The sequence below is a fragment of the Diuraphis noxia genome, unplaced genomic scaffold (assembly GCF_037042655.1).
Source record: "Diuraphis noxia isolate RWA-SAM2 unplaced genomic scaffold, SU_Dnox_SAM2 contig0002, whole genome shotgun sequence".
NCBI lineage: Eukaryota > Metazoa > Arthropoda > Insecta > Hemiptera > Aphididae > Diuraphis > Diuraphis noxia.
In genome coordinates, this window is record NW_028301712.1 from 69554043 (window position 1) to 69573345 (window position 19303).

The window sequence follows — 19303 nt, forward strand, 5'->3', positions numbered from 1 at the left end:
AAATTTTTTTTTAGCTTAAACTTTTTCTTTATATTTAATTTAATCGATGTATAATTTAAGAATATAGTTTTAAAATCTTATCGTGTTGTGAATAAAGAGGGTATTGGAATGCCGTATTGTAATCAAATATAATATCAGTAGAAAAAAATTGAAATGTTATACGAGTATTAAAATCCTTAAACGTAAATTATAAATATAATATAATATTACCACGGCACATCAGTTCACGTGTGTGGATTCATCATAACTCACAATACGTCAATATACTTCACTTTTTATACTACACAATAATTTTAAACAAATGGCTTAGGTTTCGAATTCAAATATTTTTAAGAAAATAATGCATTATTGTTACATCTTATTTTAATTCCCTTGTGTTTATTTCTTAAGAACATTAAAACTGATACTTAAAGAGATTATTTTCTTGTATGGATCACATAAGACATAAATTCTTGATTGATATACACAATAAAAATTACAAGTAATATATTTATGACAATGTATAACGTGTATTAAGTATTTTGTACATGAGTTTTTTTTTTTGTGACAGCATGACATTCTTTTCAAGTTTAATTTTTTAAAATTTTATTTAAGTTTAGTTTTTCGTTTTAAACTTATTTTATATTTTTGATTCTTATCAAACATGTTTTAAAATAAATCAATCATATAAAAAAATTACATTTTATTATTTTTTTTCGGAATACCTAATAATAATAATTTTTTTTTATACATAAATTGTTTACAATTTAAATTTACCTAAAATTGTATTATAGTTAAAGTCATAATTATTATTTTTTTTCATATTTTTTTTTTTTTTTATTGATAATTTATACAAGATACATTACCTAAAGTTTACTAGAATTCCATGATTATTATAATTATTACCACAGGTCATAACGACAATTTTTTTCTATTAATAAAAATCATTCACGTATTATTTGTTTCGTCATTTGTATGTACAGATTACGGAACAAGTTCCGTATTACTAAAATCCGTGTCCATTTCGTGAAAAGTTATCCAAATTGTGTAATTACGCGATCTGTAAAAAATTAAGTTCCGTTTCGTGAACTGGATGAAATTTCTATCCATTTCACGAAACTGGTCAGAACGTAAAATGGATGCGACATACTCGTATATATATATATGAAGTGTTTGTTTAAGGTCAAACGAACGGACTATCGGACCATATCAATAAATATATTATTATCAAATTAAAAATTCTTATAGAGTGAATGCCATATTATAATCATCATTTTTAATTTAATTTTTTTTTTTTTTGTTTATGTATTTGCTTGACACTGTATATTTTTACTATTCAAACTATCAATAGAAAAATTTTTCATTTTAAACTTTATTATGTAACATTTTCCAAAGCTTTAATATAAAAAAAACAAAAATTAACAACCATAAATTTTAGATGAAATGACAAAAGCACATAGGTGTTATTATAATCACAATATTGGTTTAACGGTGTAAAAAAATAATATATATAATTCGATTGAACTCTCCAGCAGAACTTCCTGGAAAATTATGAAAAGAAAGTATAGTTTGAGTTAAAAAGCTTTTTTATATTATATCGAAAACCTTGATATATCCTTTGATCCTTACAATATCTTTATACTTGATACAAATTATGACAGGATAAGTCTTTTTTATTTCTAAATAACTACCATATACTAGATTTAAAAAACAGTATTTAAATATTTATTTATAAATTTTTATAAATTTATTTCTAAAGAACAAAATACTGCTAAAATAATAAATTAAAATTAGTAATATAAATAATAATATATGAAATATATGAATAATTTGAAATTTTAACTTAAAAGTTTCAGAAATACATTTTATATATAAATCTAACTTTATTATAAACGTAAATTCAATGAGCTCAAGATTACTTAATATTTAAATTGAATGAATGGTAATTATTTTTAAACATGGAATTAATAAAACTTCTGAGTTATTAAAATAATAGTTTAGAAATAAATTGTTATTTCAACTGTTATTTATACTGAGATTTTATTAGGAAATGAATAGGTCAACGAAAGTGTTATTTTTAATTAATTCTGAAAATCTGTTGGCATAGTGTATGATATAAATATGTTAATTGATAATACATTTTTTTTAATAAGAAAAAATTAGTCTTTCTGACGCTTTTTTGCCACAAGTCATCTCAAAATTAAATTTGACATTAATTTAGTTTCTCCTCCAACGCGATTATGTTATAATCTGGTTCCGTAAAAAGCGAAAGAAATGTTAAGAACTAATCATTAATTATGTGTATTGATTTTTTAACGTACGTATTATTATAATCTTTATGACATTAATTTTTAGGAATTTCGCAATGTTGATGATATTTTTTATATGACGTTTTACCGTTTTTCCGTTTTTTTTATAATATACTTAAATATCAGTGGTGGTGTACCTAATATTAAATATTATTATAAATAGACAATATATAAAAAAAAGTATGAAATAAATACAATCTATACTTATGATACAATAAGTATAATAATATGCCATACGTGTAAGATTTATAATACATTTTTTTTTTTTTTTTTTTTATTTTATTAGCTATTAGTATACAACTATGACAGCTCGACTATTACAGAGATGATACATAAAACACATTATACAATTTATAATACATAATATATAAAAAAAAAAAAACAAGACATACAAATAAATGGACAAACTCTGAGGAGAGAAGCCACCCAACACAAATGATTCTCATCACAGATAGGTTTTTAAAAATAATTTATACATTACATTATACATAAAAAAAAAAAAATGAATATATTTAATTTGTGATTGTTAGATAATTCATATTATGCATCTAACTAATAGCGACTCTATGGAATTTACGTTAAAGTCTTTAATGTGTCTTGAAGATTATTGGGAACACAGTGTATTTCAAGATTTAAATAACAATACTTTAAAAAAATAATTTAAAATATATTATAGTGTTTTAATGATTTCTTTAAAGGAACGTAGTAAGAATATCAGGTTCTCAAAGGCTTGTTATATATTATGATCATTTTGAGTCATTTACTTATGCATCATAGAATCATTAGGTATAGATATTAATTGATACAGTAAAATAAATATTTAAAGATTACACATTTAAAACAACTTGGACAAAATACTTATTCGTTCTTTTTAGTTTTTATTTAAATCATCTATAGAATTCAGATTGTACTAAAAATAATAACGATGTTATAGATTTACAATATGATAAATCGAATAAAAGTTTTTTATTATTAGAGAACAATATAGATTCAAGTTTTAAATTTAAATTTTAAGTTTTATTATGATTTAATGATGGAGATAGTCGTATTTAATCTAAAACGACAGCATAACTGATTCGGAATTGACTTTCCTTTATTTGCGTCAAATCGGAATAAACTCGTTAATCAGTTTCAGAATGACAGCAAAAATCGAATAGTATTTATTTTCTAATATACTGAATTTTTCTTTCTTTAGATTATAAGTTTATGGGTCATTTAACTTACTTTGATTTATATTATTGAATTAGTTTGGACTAACGTAATATAATATCCTATTTAAAAGTACTTAATGGGCAATTTATTTAAAATATATAAAATCTGGACATCTCTAATAAAGTACTTGCACTTAAAATACCGATACTTGTTTCATCTATGAGATAAAATAAAAAAAATAGGTAAGCCGAAATTTTCGTTTTGTTAAATAACAAATAGGAATCCGTTTCCAAATAAATTATTTTTTATGATATTGATTATCATAAATCTAGTAACTATTATTTAAATAAATAAATATTGTTTAATAAGCTAGCACAATATTGAAGCATTTTTTATGTGTGTTTTTTAATATATCTAATTGTTTATTTTTTCATTTAAAAATAGAAAATGTTGTGAACTTAAAATGTAAGAGATTATTATTTAAAACGAACCTGGTGTTGTAGAACAGGTTGTAAACTACAACTGATCTGATAGATAATTATTTTATTAAATAATCTAAAAATTCTAAATAAATTATGTAGATGATGGTTGATAAAATATGAGGAAATATTTAATATCTATTTATAGAATAAGTATCTAGGTATGTATATTATTAGATTATAACAACATAAGGTATTTTATGTAATAATTTTGTTAAATATAATATTATATTCAAGATTTAAATTCATTCAAATAGAATATTGTTTATTGTTATTTGATTTTGCTTTGTTGCTTGAATTTTATAAATGCGTATAGTTATGATTTTATGAATTAAGTAATGCATATGATTTCAAAATACTGTATTGTTGTTTATTCACTTAAATTTATTTAATCACTAAAACTTGTCTGTAAAAATCCTTTCACTAGGCAATTTTAAGAAAAATATATGAAAAAATAATATAATAATATATCACGAGCAAACAAAAAGTATTATGTATATTTTCAAAACAGGATTTATGCCGATAATGTGTTTGACAACGGATAACTAAAATTATTCAAAAATATACAGAATATTGTATACAGAATTACTGATGTAGATGATGATATCTTACAAGTGTTCTTATGAGTTTTTAAATACTAAAAATTACTAAAACAAAAATTACAGAATACAATAGAATTTTTAGTAATTTAACTATATATGATGTCCATAAAAAGTACTAAAACTATATAACTGTTATTAGTGTTATTACTTAATTAATATTATATGATAATGTATCTATATATATTTTTAAGTTACCTGTCAACCTATCTTATCCGAAATGATTTAATTATTGATCAAAAAATAATAAAAATTAAAGATTCAATCAGAATTATTAGACGATTTCTTATAGAAAAAAAAAATTGTATACGATGTAACTATAGCAAATATTGATTTTTGACCGTTAAAAAATACGTGATTCCAACAATAGGGTTCGTTCTACTCTTGAGATGAGTTGGCTTTTGAACGTTAAATTCTGTCGGCAGATAAGTCAGATAAGCATCTGTCGTTTATTTTTTTTTACTTATATTAGCAGTCCCTAAAGCCATTCAAATACACGAACATTGTTCAATTCGGATGTTTTTTTGTTTTAATTAAAATGCAATTATTTGAGCATAGGTACTACATATATTTCTGTTTGAAAAAATATATATAAATACGTATGCATTAAATACAAAATTAATAAAACACTAACCTTGGTAGAATTGTGATGCAAGGAATCGAATGCTTCTCCTTTGGATATGAGGTTCTTCAATTTCAATGGTTTTTGAACAGGGACGTTCGAATGGCCGTTTGACAATCCATCAGTGGCTAAATCAACGAAACGACTACTGACCAATGATCCTCTTTTTGTTGTATTGCCCGGTATGATTAATTCTAGTGGAACTGATTCGTCCGGTGTGTCACGTGCCATTATTTTCAATTATTCCTAAATGAATTAAACATATTTAAAAATTTTAAAACTGTTTAAAACTAAATTGTGTTAATTGATTTGGATTTATAAAAATCTTAATTGAGCTATGGTTTTATGTTACCTAGATTAAATGTATTTTATGATAATAATTAATAACATAGGCGTTATTAAATTAAACGCATAAATGTGTTTTAGTCCTAAGAAATATTTGATGAACAATAATGCCATTTACAATTTATTGACTTTGGAATTCTCAAACATAGAAAAGTAATATTAAAGATTTATAATATATAAATGAAAAATACTATTTTAATTTTATAGTTACATATTTGTTTATACGCATATAGTAATACTAGATATTATGATACTTTTAAATCATCATTATCCACTATTCTACTTTTTATTCTACATAATTGAACTCGTAGATTCCATTATTCTAAACATAGTTAGAAATATTATTGGAAATAATCATATTTTGATGATTTCTTTAAAGTCCTTAAAATAATTATATAAGATTAATGTATATTACTAATGAGTTTCTTTGGGTTAAACTACTTTTTCACGAGTTTAGAATTACCTAACTATTAAGCATGACTTATTGCTTGTTTATTTCAATGAACCCTTTTAGAATGTTTAAGTATAATGAATAATTGATTTTCTTTTATTGGATTTAACCATTATTTCTAAAAGGCGAGTAAAATTTTGTGGAAGAATTTATTATTTTTTTTTTTACATACCTAATTTAAAAAAAAAATCACTTTTTATGGTATGATTTTAATTTTATATCGTAATTGAGTAGGCTACTGAATAGGATGTGTTAAAATAATGAATTCTATAATGATTCATTGCATATTATATAACATACATAACGATTATCTTTATAAATACGCAATGCCCAATGCTTATTTCTAAGGATATTTTGTATAATTCATTCATATAACTGTATTATGAGTAATTTATTTGTCTTATATTAGTTATAATATAGTCATTTAAATTAATCTTGACCAAAAAAAGAACAATATTATATAGCCTACTGGTATTTAAAATAATAAATTGTTCTATTTATATAATATTTTTTTTTATTTGCTGTAAGAATAGCATAGGAAGTATCACCTGGTAAAAAATTCAAATTTGTTGACTTTTTATGAAAATAAACTAAGAAAACTTAAAATTTCTTTGCATAGTTCAAAAAAAGCTAAAATGTTTAAAAAAAACTGTATTTATAAATATTTTGTGAACATTTGAAGTATTTGAGGGAATTAATTTTTAAATGCAAACAAAAAATAATTGATTTTATCGAAACTGGTGTTGCATAAATATTCCGGTTTATAATATTTTTTATTTTTAAGTTTATCCCGATTACGTTAAATTCCAAATGTATCACTTATAAAACCAATTTTGACACCAAAAATAACCGTTAAGTGGAAAATTGATGCATTTTATCACTGTTCCAAAAGATGACAACAGACTCAAAAAATATTTTAAAAAAAGTTAGCTATGTATAAAATAAATTGTACATGATTGTAATATCTAAACAACTATGATCTGTAAAATAAAAATATAACTACAAATAATATTAAAGCTTTACATTTGAAATTTTCAAAAATAAGATGAGACTGAGCTTCAAACAAAAATAAAATGTATTCAATAATTTTAATTTTTTATTACAAGTTATATATAATTTATAGTTGATTTTTGTTCATTAAATGGGGTTCAACACGTAATATAAACTATACGCCGGGAATAAAAAATACTTTAATTTTTAACAATAATTTATCAGCATATTAAATGTCTGTGGTTGCAATTAAATGTAAAAGAGACCAAAGAGTAAACGCAGTTGGATAATTTTATCGTTCATTAATTTCCTCCCCTAAGTATTGTTAGTTAGACTGTTTAATAGTTAAATGTTATAGGTACATTCAATAACAAATAAAAATATAAAGTAGTTCAATAAATGCATTGGAATGGTTAATGATTATATTACATGAGCAAGGATAAGGGGTCAAAGACTTGTGCTTGTAGTTAAGTAATATTTTTGTGAGTTATCGAGGAAAACGTTTTTCTTAAATTATCCCGTGGGGGTATTGTTGTACCGAATGTATGTATTATGTTCGTCCAATGAACCGGAAGGGTCGATTATATGTCACTTGTGTTATTCTAACATTCTGACAGACCTCAGTCGTCTGCTTCTTTACACATAGAGCACAATAATAATTATTGTTTTTGTTTTACCTCACCCTTTTTTCAGTAAAAATTAATAATAGTAATAAATTATTTAAAAATGTTGAAAATAGAAAAAAAAACAATCGGTGTGAGTTACAACACTGTGTTTTACCTCTGTAAATTATGCCATCGGAAAAAAATAATAATGGCAATATAATAATAACAACACTCTATTGACAGTTTGTATTATCAAGTAACAAACAGACTGCTGGTTCCTGATTTTAAATGAAGAGTTTTTTTATTACATTAAAAATGACTTTTAATGTTGACATAGGGTTTTTTTTGTTAATATATTCGATACATATTTAGTAATACATAGTATTATATATTTGTTTAACGGTAAAATCGCAAATCGGTGAGTCCCTTTTTGTGTTGATATTTACTGCATGGAATAATCAAAAAAATGGATCGCTTTGGAGACAAACTTTATTAACGAGAACTGTTAACTGTCTAAAACACAATGTACATATTTTTCAACATTTATTTTATTATCATTGGACATTTTTTTCTTGGGCATTCATAAATAACATTTGACGAAATCTGAAGAATAAAGTTGTATTTATGATTTTTTTTCTTAGGAATTAAGGTGTAGTTGTTGTAATAAAATAATAATATTCAGAATAAAAGTAAATAATTTGAGCATGATTCTACTTTAATATCCAATTATCTAATGTAACGACTGATCCATAAGTATAAATTAATCCTAAAACAGCACGAATTATATGTCATCTTTAATATTTATTTTACGTAAAATAATAAATTTGGATTTCTTATATCCAAAAATTGAAATACATGGTTGAAAATTATATTTATATGTATACATTATACAATTTATAGAGATATCTTGGTATTATTTTGATATGATACTTTGATTTTACAAAGATGTAAGGGATTTCCAAATAGTAGAACTCAAGCATTTCAGATCGTTATTTTATATGAGAATTTAAAAAATAAACTCAAGAGTAAGTAATTTAGATAATGTTATTCCTTATAAATTTTAGAATAGTTTCGTGAAATCAATTTTGTAGTATACCTACCTAATGTTATAATACTACAGTGTGTGATTTTAGATTTAAATATATCAGACAATGTAGGTAGGTACTAGTAATATGATATTTTAAATAAATGGTTAAAATAATATACCTATTATTTAAAATAGAAAAGTATTTGTATAAGTTATTATGTGTACAAATTTCAAATAAAATAAATGTTTTCTTTAAAACCTTCATAGAATATAATTTTATCATATATATGACCACATAAATAAATAATATTTTCATATTAAATTCTGTGTGGTATAGGATGTGTTAGTTTAACAACGAACTCGGAAAAACTGTTTGAATGCAATATTTTATTATAGCTCTTAATGTCTAAAGTGTAATATCTAAATACTGAATACACCATATTCCGTACTAAGGTGTGTGAAGGGAGACGAGTGTCCTATGTATTATAGGTATTTAATCCAGCTGTGTCGTATTCAACTTTCTATAAACATTTTTTCTAGTCATAAGTTCTCGATTATTTTATTAATTATTTTTTAAACTTAACGTTTATTCGTAATTCTTATCTAGGAGTATTAAATTGAAATTAATTTTAATAGCTCGTATACTTATAATAATTGACATTGTTTTTTAGAGTTAAGTATAAAAAGCAGTGGAAAATAATGAAATAGAGTATAATGTATTTGAATTACTTATATGCAATAAAATTAAATAATAAGATTACAATTTCAAAGTATAAATCAAATATAACAAGAAAGATTAGAGAAAATATGTATAACACCATGAGTAATCAAGAGGATTAGTAAATCACGATGAGCGAGTGGATGAAGAATTATAAGACACTTTTATAAACGGTTTATAAGTGATAAGACATAGAAATATCATAGTAGTGTATTAGATTTGAAAGGTACGTCCAAATTAGATAATTGTATAAAATAATGTATATTATTATTATTAATCATGAAATAAATTTAAAAAAATTATTTTCAACTTATCAAGCCAAATAATTGTACACGTTTAAGTGAGGTATTTGAAAATGTTTGTACAATTTCAACTCCTCAAATTTTCTAATAGAAAAATGCTCTGATCATAAACTTCAATGAAGGTTTTTGGAAGCGAATTGGATTTAGCTGAGACTTTTAGGAGATCGAAATTGTAAAATTTCAGTACTTTTTAAAATAATCGGAAAAACAACAATAAGTAAATGAAAATTTGCTAAAATTGCTTAGACCATGTTTGCTTGAATTTTATTTGATTGATTTTAGTTTTTTTTCTAAATATGGCAATAGTAATTCTTTATTTGGTCAAAATTTAAAAATTTAATTCCAGGTTTGTCATAAATTTTTTTTATAGCTATTTAAATATATTAACGATACATATAGGCACGATTATTTTTATATTAGTTCATATTTTTACAAAAACACAATTAATTTTAGCCTCTTACTTCCCCAACATTTTTCATTGTATAGCATTGCTTTTTGGTAATAAAAAGTTATTCAAATAATAATTGTATAATATCCCATTAAATCATCAAAATATACAAAAGAAATAACACATTAAGAATTATTATCTGTATCGTAATATAGAATAAAAAATGTTTATACTAATAAACATATTTATATAAATATACCTAAAATTTATATCTATTATAATATATTACGTTTGTAATAAACCTTTTGAAGTAGGAAAATGAAACAATTAACCTGATATTTATTAGTTATTACCAATGAACATGGTAAATAAATAGAAATATGCATTTTACTTCATAATTATTATTTATTTTATTTATCATTGAAAAAGTTATAAAACACTAAAAGCATAGTATTTTTTTTTTTTTTTACATTTTATTACTTCTTATAAATATTACACAAAATAATTATTTGATTTAATCACTACCGATGATATATAATAATATATATAAATAAGTTATGGATTTATTGGCTTATATACAACATATATTTTTCATTTTAAATTAATTAGAAATTCTGAATTTTGTATAAGGTAAGTTCTGAATTGGAAGTTATATAATGCAAAAATGAATTCTATGTAGATATAATTTAAAAATGCATTTTCCACGTCTTAACTTTTCTCGAAAAAATCGTATTTCTTTCGTAATCTATTCAATTTGAATAGTAAAAAGGGATATTTTACGCACTCGATGATTTTATCTGTAGTATTAGATATAGTAAAAATGACTTTACAACTCACGAGAATTATAACCATTTGGGTAAAACTGTAGACATTATAAATAACTTATTTTTTTTGACATATAATAGAGGTAGCTTAATCTGTTGGATTTATAAATTTATAATTTTAGATTCTGAGTGGAGCGAGAAATGTATTGATTTTACCATGATGTGTGTGTTTTTTTTAAATTATTTAATTTATTTATTGTGACTGTCATCACGTTTTGGGGCAGTAAAACTGAAAACTAGTAAAAGTGCTTTAATTTTTGACTTCAGTACCTCGTTCGATCAGAAAGTGAATCTAGTTGGTACTTGGGGGGGGGAGGTGGTCAAAATAAAGAAATTCTCAATATTTTTCTAAATAATCGGGAAAAACGGGAAATTGTACGCAAAATCAATTTTCAACAAAATCGATTTTGGTTTTTGATTTAACTTTAAAAAAAATGACCATAGATACATGGAGTTTTCACCGAATATTTATATAAGTATGTTCTATTTACCATGCAGTTTTAAAAATATTTTGACTTGAGTTGAACTATTTATAGTCATATTCAATTTTCGATCATTATTAGTTTTTAAAAATTAATATAGATAAAAATTTATTTGTTAGGTAGAAAAGCTTGAAAATTTAATACAAGGCTCCTAACATATTGTTACAATTTTAGTTAAAAAATAAAAGAAATATATAGTCACAATTTTTTTATAAGCATTCAAAGTATGAATTTTGACAACGTACATAAAAATCACGGAAATTCGAAAATTATTTTAAGCTAGAAATTCATAAAAAATTTTCTTTTTAAATCTAAGATTTAGAAATTGTTAATAATCTATAATATAATATCCTAGAAAGGTAAACCGTCTCCGTTCAGAATCGTTTTTCGTATATAATGATATCAAATCGTTGGGTTCAAATTTAATTCCATCCATTATAGTAACCCACTTGTAACCTACTGTACAGCAAAAGCAGATCGACATCCACGACTTACCCGCTTTTTATAATATAATTTGAAAACTATGACATACCGCATACCTACATAACTTATAATATAAATTATTATAAGACTATTTTGAGTATGTACCTACTTGTACAAATAATTAAATATGTTATGTATCTTAGTTTATAATATAGGAAATTGAATTTTTGTAGAACCAATTAGGAAGGCATTAATGGAAAGTTGGAAGTTACTATCCAAAATTTCTTCCAAGAAATCCTTTAAAGATTTTGGTTACTAATTAGGTACCATCTTCGTGAGATTTACAGAAATACAGTAACACTGAAAAAAACATAGTAAAATCGAGTTACGATATTATTTGTTGGGATTGTTGATATTTTGGATACAAAAATTAATAGAAAATTGATTTTTTACGTTTACATCAGAAAAATTATTGTTTACGATTTCGTTTAATCTATATAAACAACAAAAATAGTATAAATGAAAAACTGGATGATATATAGTAGTTTATAGGTTAACAGTATACACGTAAAATATAATATGAGTACTGAGTAGATAAATATTAATTATTATTATTCGTTGCGACTTTTATAAGGTGTTACCTAGATATATAGCATAAAATTACAAATAATTGATAAAATCGAATGTCTTTTTATGGAACACATTGTGTAATGGCTCTCTAGATTCATTTTAAAGAAAAAAATAACAGTTTAAGAATATAACTCAAAAAACATTTTATATACATATAGGCATATGTATGGTATACATAATATGCTTCTTACATTTTTGGGTTTCAATCTAAATTATTTGACATATTTTACACGATATTATAAGACAAGAGATTTAACAATTTACATTAAATTGTATTAATAGAATAATATTTAGGTTAAGAATAAAAATAAATTTGAATATTGATAAAAATTTAAATTTTCAATTTGCTAATATTATAATAACCAGGTAAACAATGATTCTTTATAATGTGTCAAGTATAAATATTTTTTTCGTTTTGTTGATACAACGATTGTTATTAGTTTTTAGTCTATTATTTGATATTTAATAAAGGTTTGGAGTAAAATTCTACACATAAATGTTTGCTTTTATCTAAATATCACAATACTGCGTTAGTTAAATTATATTGTTATTATCATAATTTACGGTTTAAAGTTCTTTTTGAGATATAATTACTTTTTAAATTTAAATATATTGTTTAAATACTTATAAATGACCAACCGTTATCGAATAAAGTCATATATGCATACCAAATTAAAAATATATGTACCAATAATGTTTTAAAACTTTGAAAAAAATATTTATTTTCAAAGTATAATGAGTTTCCTATCATTGTTTTGATTATAACATATTTTGAATAATTTAGAGTATATTTGCATATTATATATTATTGTGTAAGGTAGGTATACGTATAGTATAGAACCTATGTCGTTTTTATTATGCACCTATCGCCCCAGTTTAATGTTGTTTAAATTTTAAATTTTATTCAAAAACTCAATAATTCACTTTACACAGTTAAGGAACAATTGTAAATTGTAAATTTTTCAAAAATAGTAAAAAGTTATTGGTTTGTTCACCGAAAACTTTTCTACGAAGTAATACGTTTTTGATAATATTTTCTTAATCACTATTAATTAAATTTTAAAATTATTAAAAAAATAAAATAGTTTAGTACATTTGAACTTCAAATAGGAATGGAAAATTGAATGATTTTAGTCATGAGGCTTTTTTTATTAAAATTTCATAATAACTCAACAAATCTATTTTTCTTAAGACAAGTAAGTACTATAACATTTATTTACTTATGAATGAGTTAATAAATAGTAAAGACAAAAAAGTTATTTTAAAAATAAATGTTTATGGCTAATTTATTACTGTAGGTAAGATAGAACTAACCTTTGGTTTATTGTGTACATATTATTCACGTTAGCAACTAACTATAGTGGGTTAGTAAGTACACAATTTTATAAGTAGTAAAACTATTAAGAAACATTTATATTTTTGTATTACAATTTAAAGATGTATAAACCATACGTGATTGTTTGGATGCATTAACCCAGATACTTGGAGTTAATATAATATACTTATGATTAGTTGCATATTAGGCATATATTGTAAATAGTAATATTATTTAATTTTGTGTTTAAATTTAAACATCGAAAGTAAACAAAATATTTTTAATATTTTTATTTAACTCAATATGATTTAAGTTCAAACAAATATACAATTTAAGACCACCCATCATTTAAGTAATATTAAGCTAAAATTGTCACACTGATAATATTGATCTACCTACTAAGTTATTATCTTTTTTAATTGTAAATGAAAATTAACAATAGTGTATCAATATAAGCAATGTAAGTATAGACAATTGTGTTCATTAAAAATTGCATAAATAAAATTATATCAATTTATATCATTGTTTAAGATGGTCGTGAATAGAAATATAATTAATGTTTATTAATTTTCAATTTCACGAAAATTCAACTTATCGAATAAATAATAAAAATACAATTAATAACTATAAGTAATTACAATTATGTATTTATACTAACAAATCATACATAATCACATTAATTGGAGAAACAAAAAATCTGATTATAACAGAAAGTTATAAATAAATAATTCCAATAAATTGGAAAATATTTTTATTTTTTTTGGATTCATTGAAAAATATTTAATAGAAATAAGTTATTGTGTGATATTTAATTTTAAAATTGTATTATAGAATTGATCGTGTTGTCTATTTTATCCAAAATCTTATCTAAAAATAATGTTTATAGGTAAATTTTATATTGCTATATTCTATATTCTATAGAATTTACATGGTTCTTCTTAACAGTGGTTGTAGTTAGTTATAAATATTTAAATATGCAACTATAGACGAATTTAAATTGTAATAAAAGCTATTTAAACAATGTTTAACCAGAAAGTTTTTAATTTAATAATAGTTATTATTTATAAAAAAAAAAATATTCTTATAATTAAAATAATAATAATAATAATGTTGACAAACCAATATTCCGATATCTCACTTGTATCACAATGTAAATCAATATTAGGTCTACTAAGTATTTAATTATAATATTTCTATACAATTTTTATAAAGATGACCGCTTTGAAATACTTCAATATTGGGTTGACAGAATATTTAAGCCCCAACTACCCTGGTTGTAGTTGTTAAGCCCTGGTAATAATATTGTGATATCCTGCAATTTAAGTTTAGTAAACTTTGGCTGCATAACTAATAAGCATATCAATAAAACACTGCTAGCATAGATAAAAATAAATTATATCTCAGTTATAATATATAATATTATTTTAATTTATATTACGAATAAAATCTTTTACATTTCACATAAAACGTATAACATTTGTATCTTTATTGGCCACCGTTTTATGTTTCTATTTATTTTGTTTTTGCGTATTAATTTCAAATATGACATAAAATTTATAATTTATATTTTATAATATTTAAGCTATATGTACATATGAATTCTCAATATATTTTCGAACTTCATTACTTTAATTTATTATAAGTATTTTGTTAAAAATCTTCTTGTATTCAAGAAAAAAATATGAAAATATGAACATCATTAGGTAATTTATTTTTTGTACTTTTGTAATCATCAGCGAGTTTGTTTTTATTTTCTCATGTGATTTTTTTTAACATTATTGTTAGATTTTAGAATTAAATATTATGTTCTGAAAAGATGTTTCACTCGTTTTTGATGTATTTGTATTACAGACATATAATGATATACTGCACATGTCATATTGAACAAGAAAAAATGGTAAATTTATTGAATAAAGACTCAACTATAATCCATAAGTTTTTAATTTTAAAACAAGCGAGAAGCTTACTCCAAAAAAAAAAAACAAATTATTGAACTATCCAGGCACAAAACAACATAATACAATTCGCATGTAATGATTTTTTATTTTATCTGTGTATACATTACACACTTACACCCGATACACCCGATTATATCCCCAGCTCACTGCAGCGTTCCATCAGATAGTTTAAAATTTAAATCGAAAATAAGTGTCAACTTCTTATGAAAAAACACCCTAGATAGAATGGAAAAACCAAACATTAACCTTAACGCTGTATACAATGTCCAGTACACCGAAAAATACCGTGGTGAAAAGTACGATGTGATGGGGCGAAATGTTCGAATTCCTTCTTTGAAATCCCAACCAAGAGTAATTGAATTATGTTTTACAATTTTTTCGTTTTAAACGTGATCGGTTTTTTTTTTCTTAAATGTTTTGTTTTATTTGTTTTACAACACCATGCGATGTTTTATGAAATTAATTTAAAAGGATATTTTTAATTATATTGTTGTAATATATTGGATACTGTTAGTGGACGAATACTGCAGTATTTATGATCAATTAATGTTTTATTTATCAAATAAGTGAGTATTTTTTTTTTTTATAGTTGGTAGGTACTTAGTTAAAAATTCAAGCATGTAATTTCGATTAAAGGTATTTACATTTTATTTCAAACGTTTTATTAATCATTGTGTTGCCATTTTATGTTTATAACTATTAAGAACTAGAATTCAAGCATTTTCATGGTTCTTACACAGATTAAATAACAATTCTAATCATAGTAGCTATTCAAAGAAATTGAACTTGAACTTTAAGATAATGTTTCTCATTTTTGGGAATTAGCATTATCATTGGTAATCTATATCATTATATATTTACCTCAAAATAATAATTTAATTAGTTGTGTATAATATAAATGCGTGGTATCGTCTTATTATTATTCATTTAGTGTTCAAAATTGTTTAACTTTATTCAAAAATATATTTTGGTGGACACAGAAATCATATAACTTACGCATTGACAATTCCTGGGTTTACTACTTACCGATATTTGGTAAAAACTTGGTGATTATTTTTAAATTAAATTATCCATCACCCCAAACAATTTTTAGTTTCATAAATAATATATTTTTAATTTTTATATATTTTAGATAGGTGCATAATAAAAATACATTATGTAAAATAAAAACTAGTTCTTTTACTTATTTTTATTACGACAATTGTTCATTTAAAAAAAAAAAAATAAATAATAGTTGCATATAAATAATAATAAATAATGAAGTAATAGTGTTTTTATATGCATGCTGTATGATATAGTGATACTATTAATCGCATCACGTAATGTATTAATGGTATCTAAATCGTACATCATATAATGTTATATTAAATCATTAAAAAGCATTTAAAGCTTAGATAAAAATCGTGTGAAATGGTAGAGCTGATACACCTATTAACTACTACCCCACGCCAAACCGCAGTGCTGTGATATAAAATATATTTCGCTCTTATTTACTTTTGATATATTATTTAATTTAATAATAAACTATTTATGATTGCGTATAAATAATAATATCAACTGTGTGGTGGACTTTCGAGCTTCAACGACGGTCTATTACGTGTGAATTGTCAACACAAAAATACAATCCCATACCCAGTACAATCATTAATATTTTGATGTATTCATGTAAAATACTTACTTATTAATTAATGAAGGCGATGAAATCGCGGAACGACGACGACGGTCTACTCCGTGCGCGTCTTCTGGCCGCGGTCAACGGCGACACCGTGTACGACTGTTGTACTACGCGAGCTCCTCGTCGAAACGAGAAAATCGCGATTTCGCACACCTTCAGCGGCAATTAATATTTTGATATTATTATTATTATTTTTTGTCATATATCGCGACGACAACGATTTCGTCGTCGTCTGCGGAGATCGCGTCTCACGGTGTCGCTTTGTATAATCGCCGCGATGACGATGGCTTCAGATAATATTTATATGGTAATATTTAAATAATATTATTTTAAATTATAGTCTGGACGCGGAGACCGTGTGAAGCCAAAAGGGTGAAATCTTCGGTGAAATAAAAAACAACTAACAAACGGATTCGAAGGAGCACGCTGCAATAATAATTTTGTCGTCGTCGTCGTCGTCGCTGCCTCCGCGTACAAGTCTACTGCCGACGCGTTCCTCGTCGGAATCCTCGCGAGACGTGCACGCCGCGTTCGCCCGCCACTTTTTAACGGCCACGCGCGCCGCCCGGCGGTCGGCCAATGGCGCGCGCGCCACCGTCTCGCGGTAACGCCGTCGACATTATCATCACGATTACTATGTAATAATAATAATAATAATAATAATAATAATAATAATAATAATAACAATATAATATATAAGTGGTTTATGTGGGCAGTAGTACCGCAATCCATACACACAATGTCTGTAGGCAATAATAATAATAATAGTATTGCTGTTTCGTGTACAACTGGAAGGACCACCATGACTTCCCGATTTCCAAACACGTGAAAATCAGGGGAAAAGCGATCTCGGCCGTATATGGCGTATGATCAAATTATAATATATGCGAATAATTCGAAAAGTTAACACTGCACGTGATATTATTTTTTTCCACAAATGCGTGACGTATTCAAAGGAGCGGCAGTTTGCGGTGTAAAAAAAAAACATGCATCAGTTAGACTCATAGCGTTTTTTGTATTATATTATCAGACCTAGTTCTAGTGGTTAAATGATGGCCTGCAGATGGAATTACGTGCCGATGACGTGCACGATGAGTCAATCCAAAATCAGATTGTAGCGATGGCCAAGTGCCTCACCGTGTATCAAAATGTTTAAGTTTCGGCCATGGATTACTTTTTTGGAAACAAAAACCTTTTACCTACTAGTAATGATCCAGAGCACGTCATTCGATTTGTGGCGGGTATCATATTTTTTAAAGTTACAAAATGTAAGTACTAACACTCAAAGTCATTTAAAAGTTCGGAGTGTTCGGACCCACATCAGAGGTATTGTCGGTTGTTCCGAAATATAGAAAAAAAGCCCTGCCCGAGAAGATCACGGATTTCGGTAAAAAAAAAAAACCAAACTATCACTTTTTATATAAAAAGAGAATTTTGCACTGGCACTGTGTAAAAAAAATGTATTCTCGTTTGAAAAATCAAAGTAACGAATTAAAAAAAAACCATTTTGTTATATTATATGGTATATCTTTAATTATTTGTATTCTGAGTGACTCGGTTTCCCACATTCTCACGAAAAAAATTATGAACGCGTGTGGTCGTTCTATGAATTATTATAATTTTATACGCTGTTATACTCAATTAGTGTGAAATAATAAATTATGATATTCAACGTTTATAACCCAAATTACGTACCGCTAAATGTTCGCGCTTAAGGAACCGTGATTAATTAATTATTACTATTACGTATACGAGGAAAAAAATTAATCGGTTCATGACTTATGGGTGGCGTTTTGATCGACCCGGACATGTGGTTCGAAAATCACTAGCTGGGAACAAATAACCTGAGCAGTATGATCGGCCACAGCCGTACACGAATTAGGTTTTCGGTGTTTTCACTCTCTCCGAAAACCGACGACGACGTCTCTCGATAATATTCTTCACCGAAACCTATTGCCGATTATGCGTAAACGACGAAGGTATCGTAGACGAATCGTTTATTTCACGAACTGTGCACATGTTTGGTTTGC

General features: G+C 24.8%; 1 protein-coding gene across 4 annotated transcripts in view; it reads right to left on the reverse strand.

Annotated features, from left to right (window-relative positions):
• Nos (Nitric oxide synthase) overlaps positions 1-17827 on the reverse strand; it is a 90154-nt gene extending 72327 nt beyond the window's left edge. For all 4 annotated transcript variants that reach the window (XM_015522997.2, XM_015523002.2, XM_015522991.2 and 1 more), the window contains exons 1-2: positions 17277-17827; positions 5153-5386 (exon numbers count right to left, since the gene is read on the reverse strand). In XM_015522997.2, coding sequence (XP_015378483.1) covers positions 5153-5371 — 219 coding nt within the window. In that variant the 5' untranslated portion in view covers positions 5372-5386; positions 17277-17827. The remainder of the gene's footprint in view (positions 1-5152; positions 5387-17276) is intronic.
• Positions 17828-19303: the final 1476 nt, after the last annotated feature.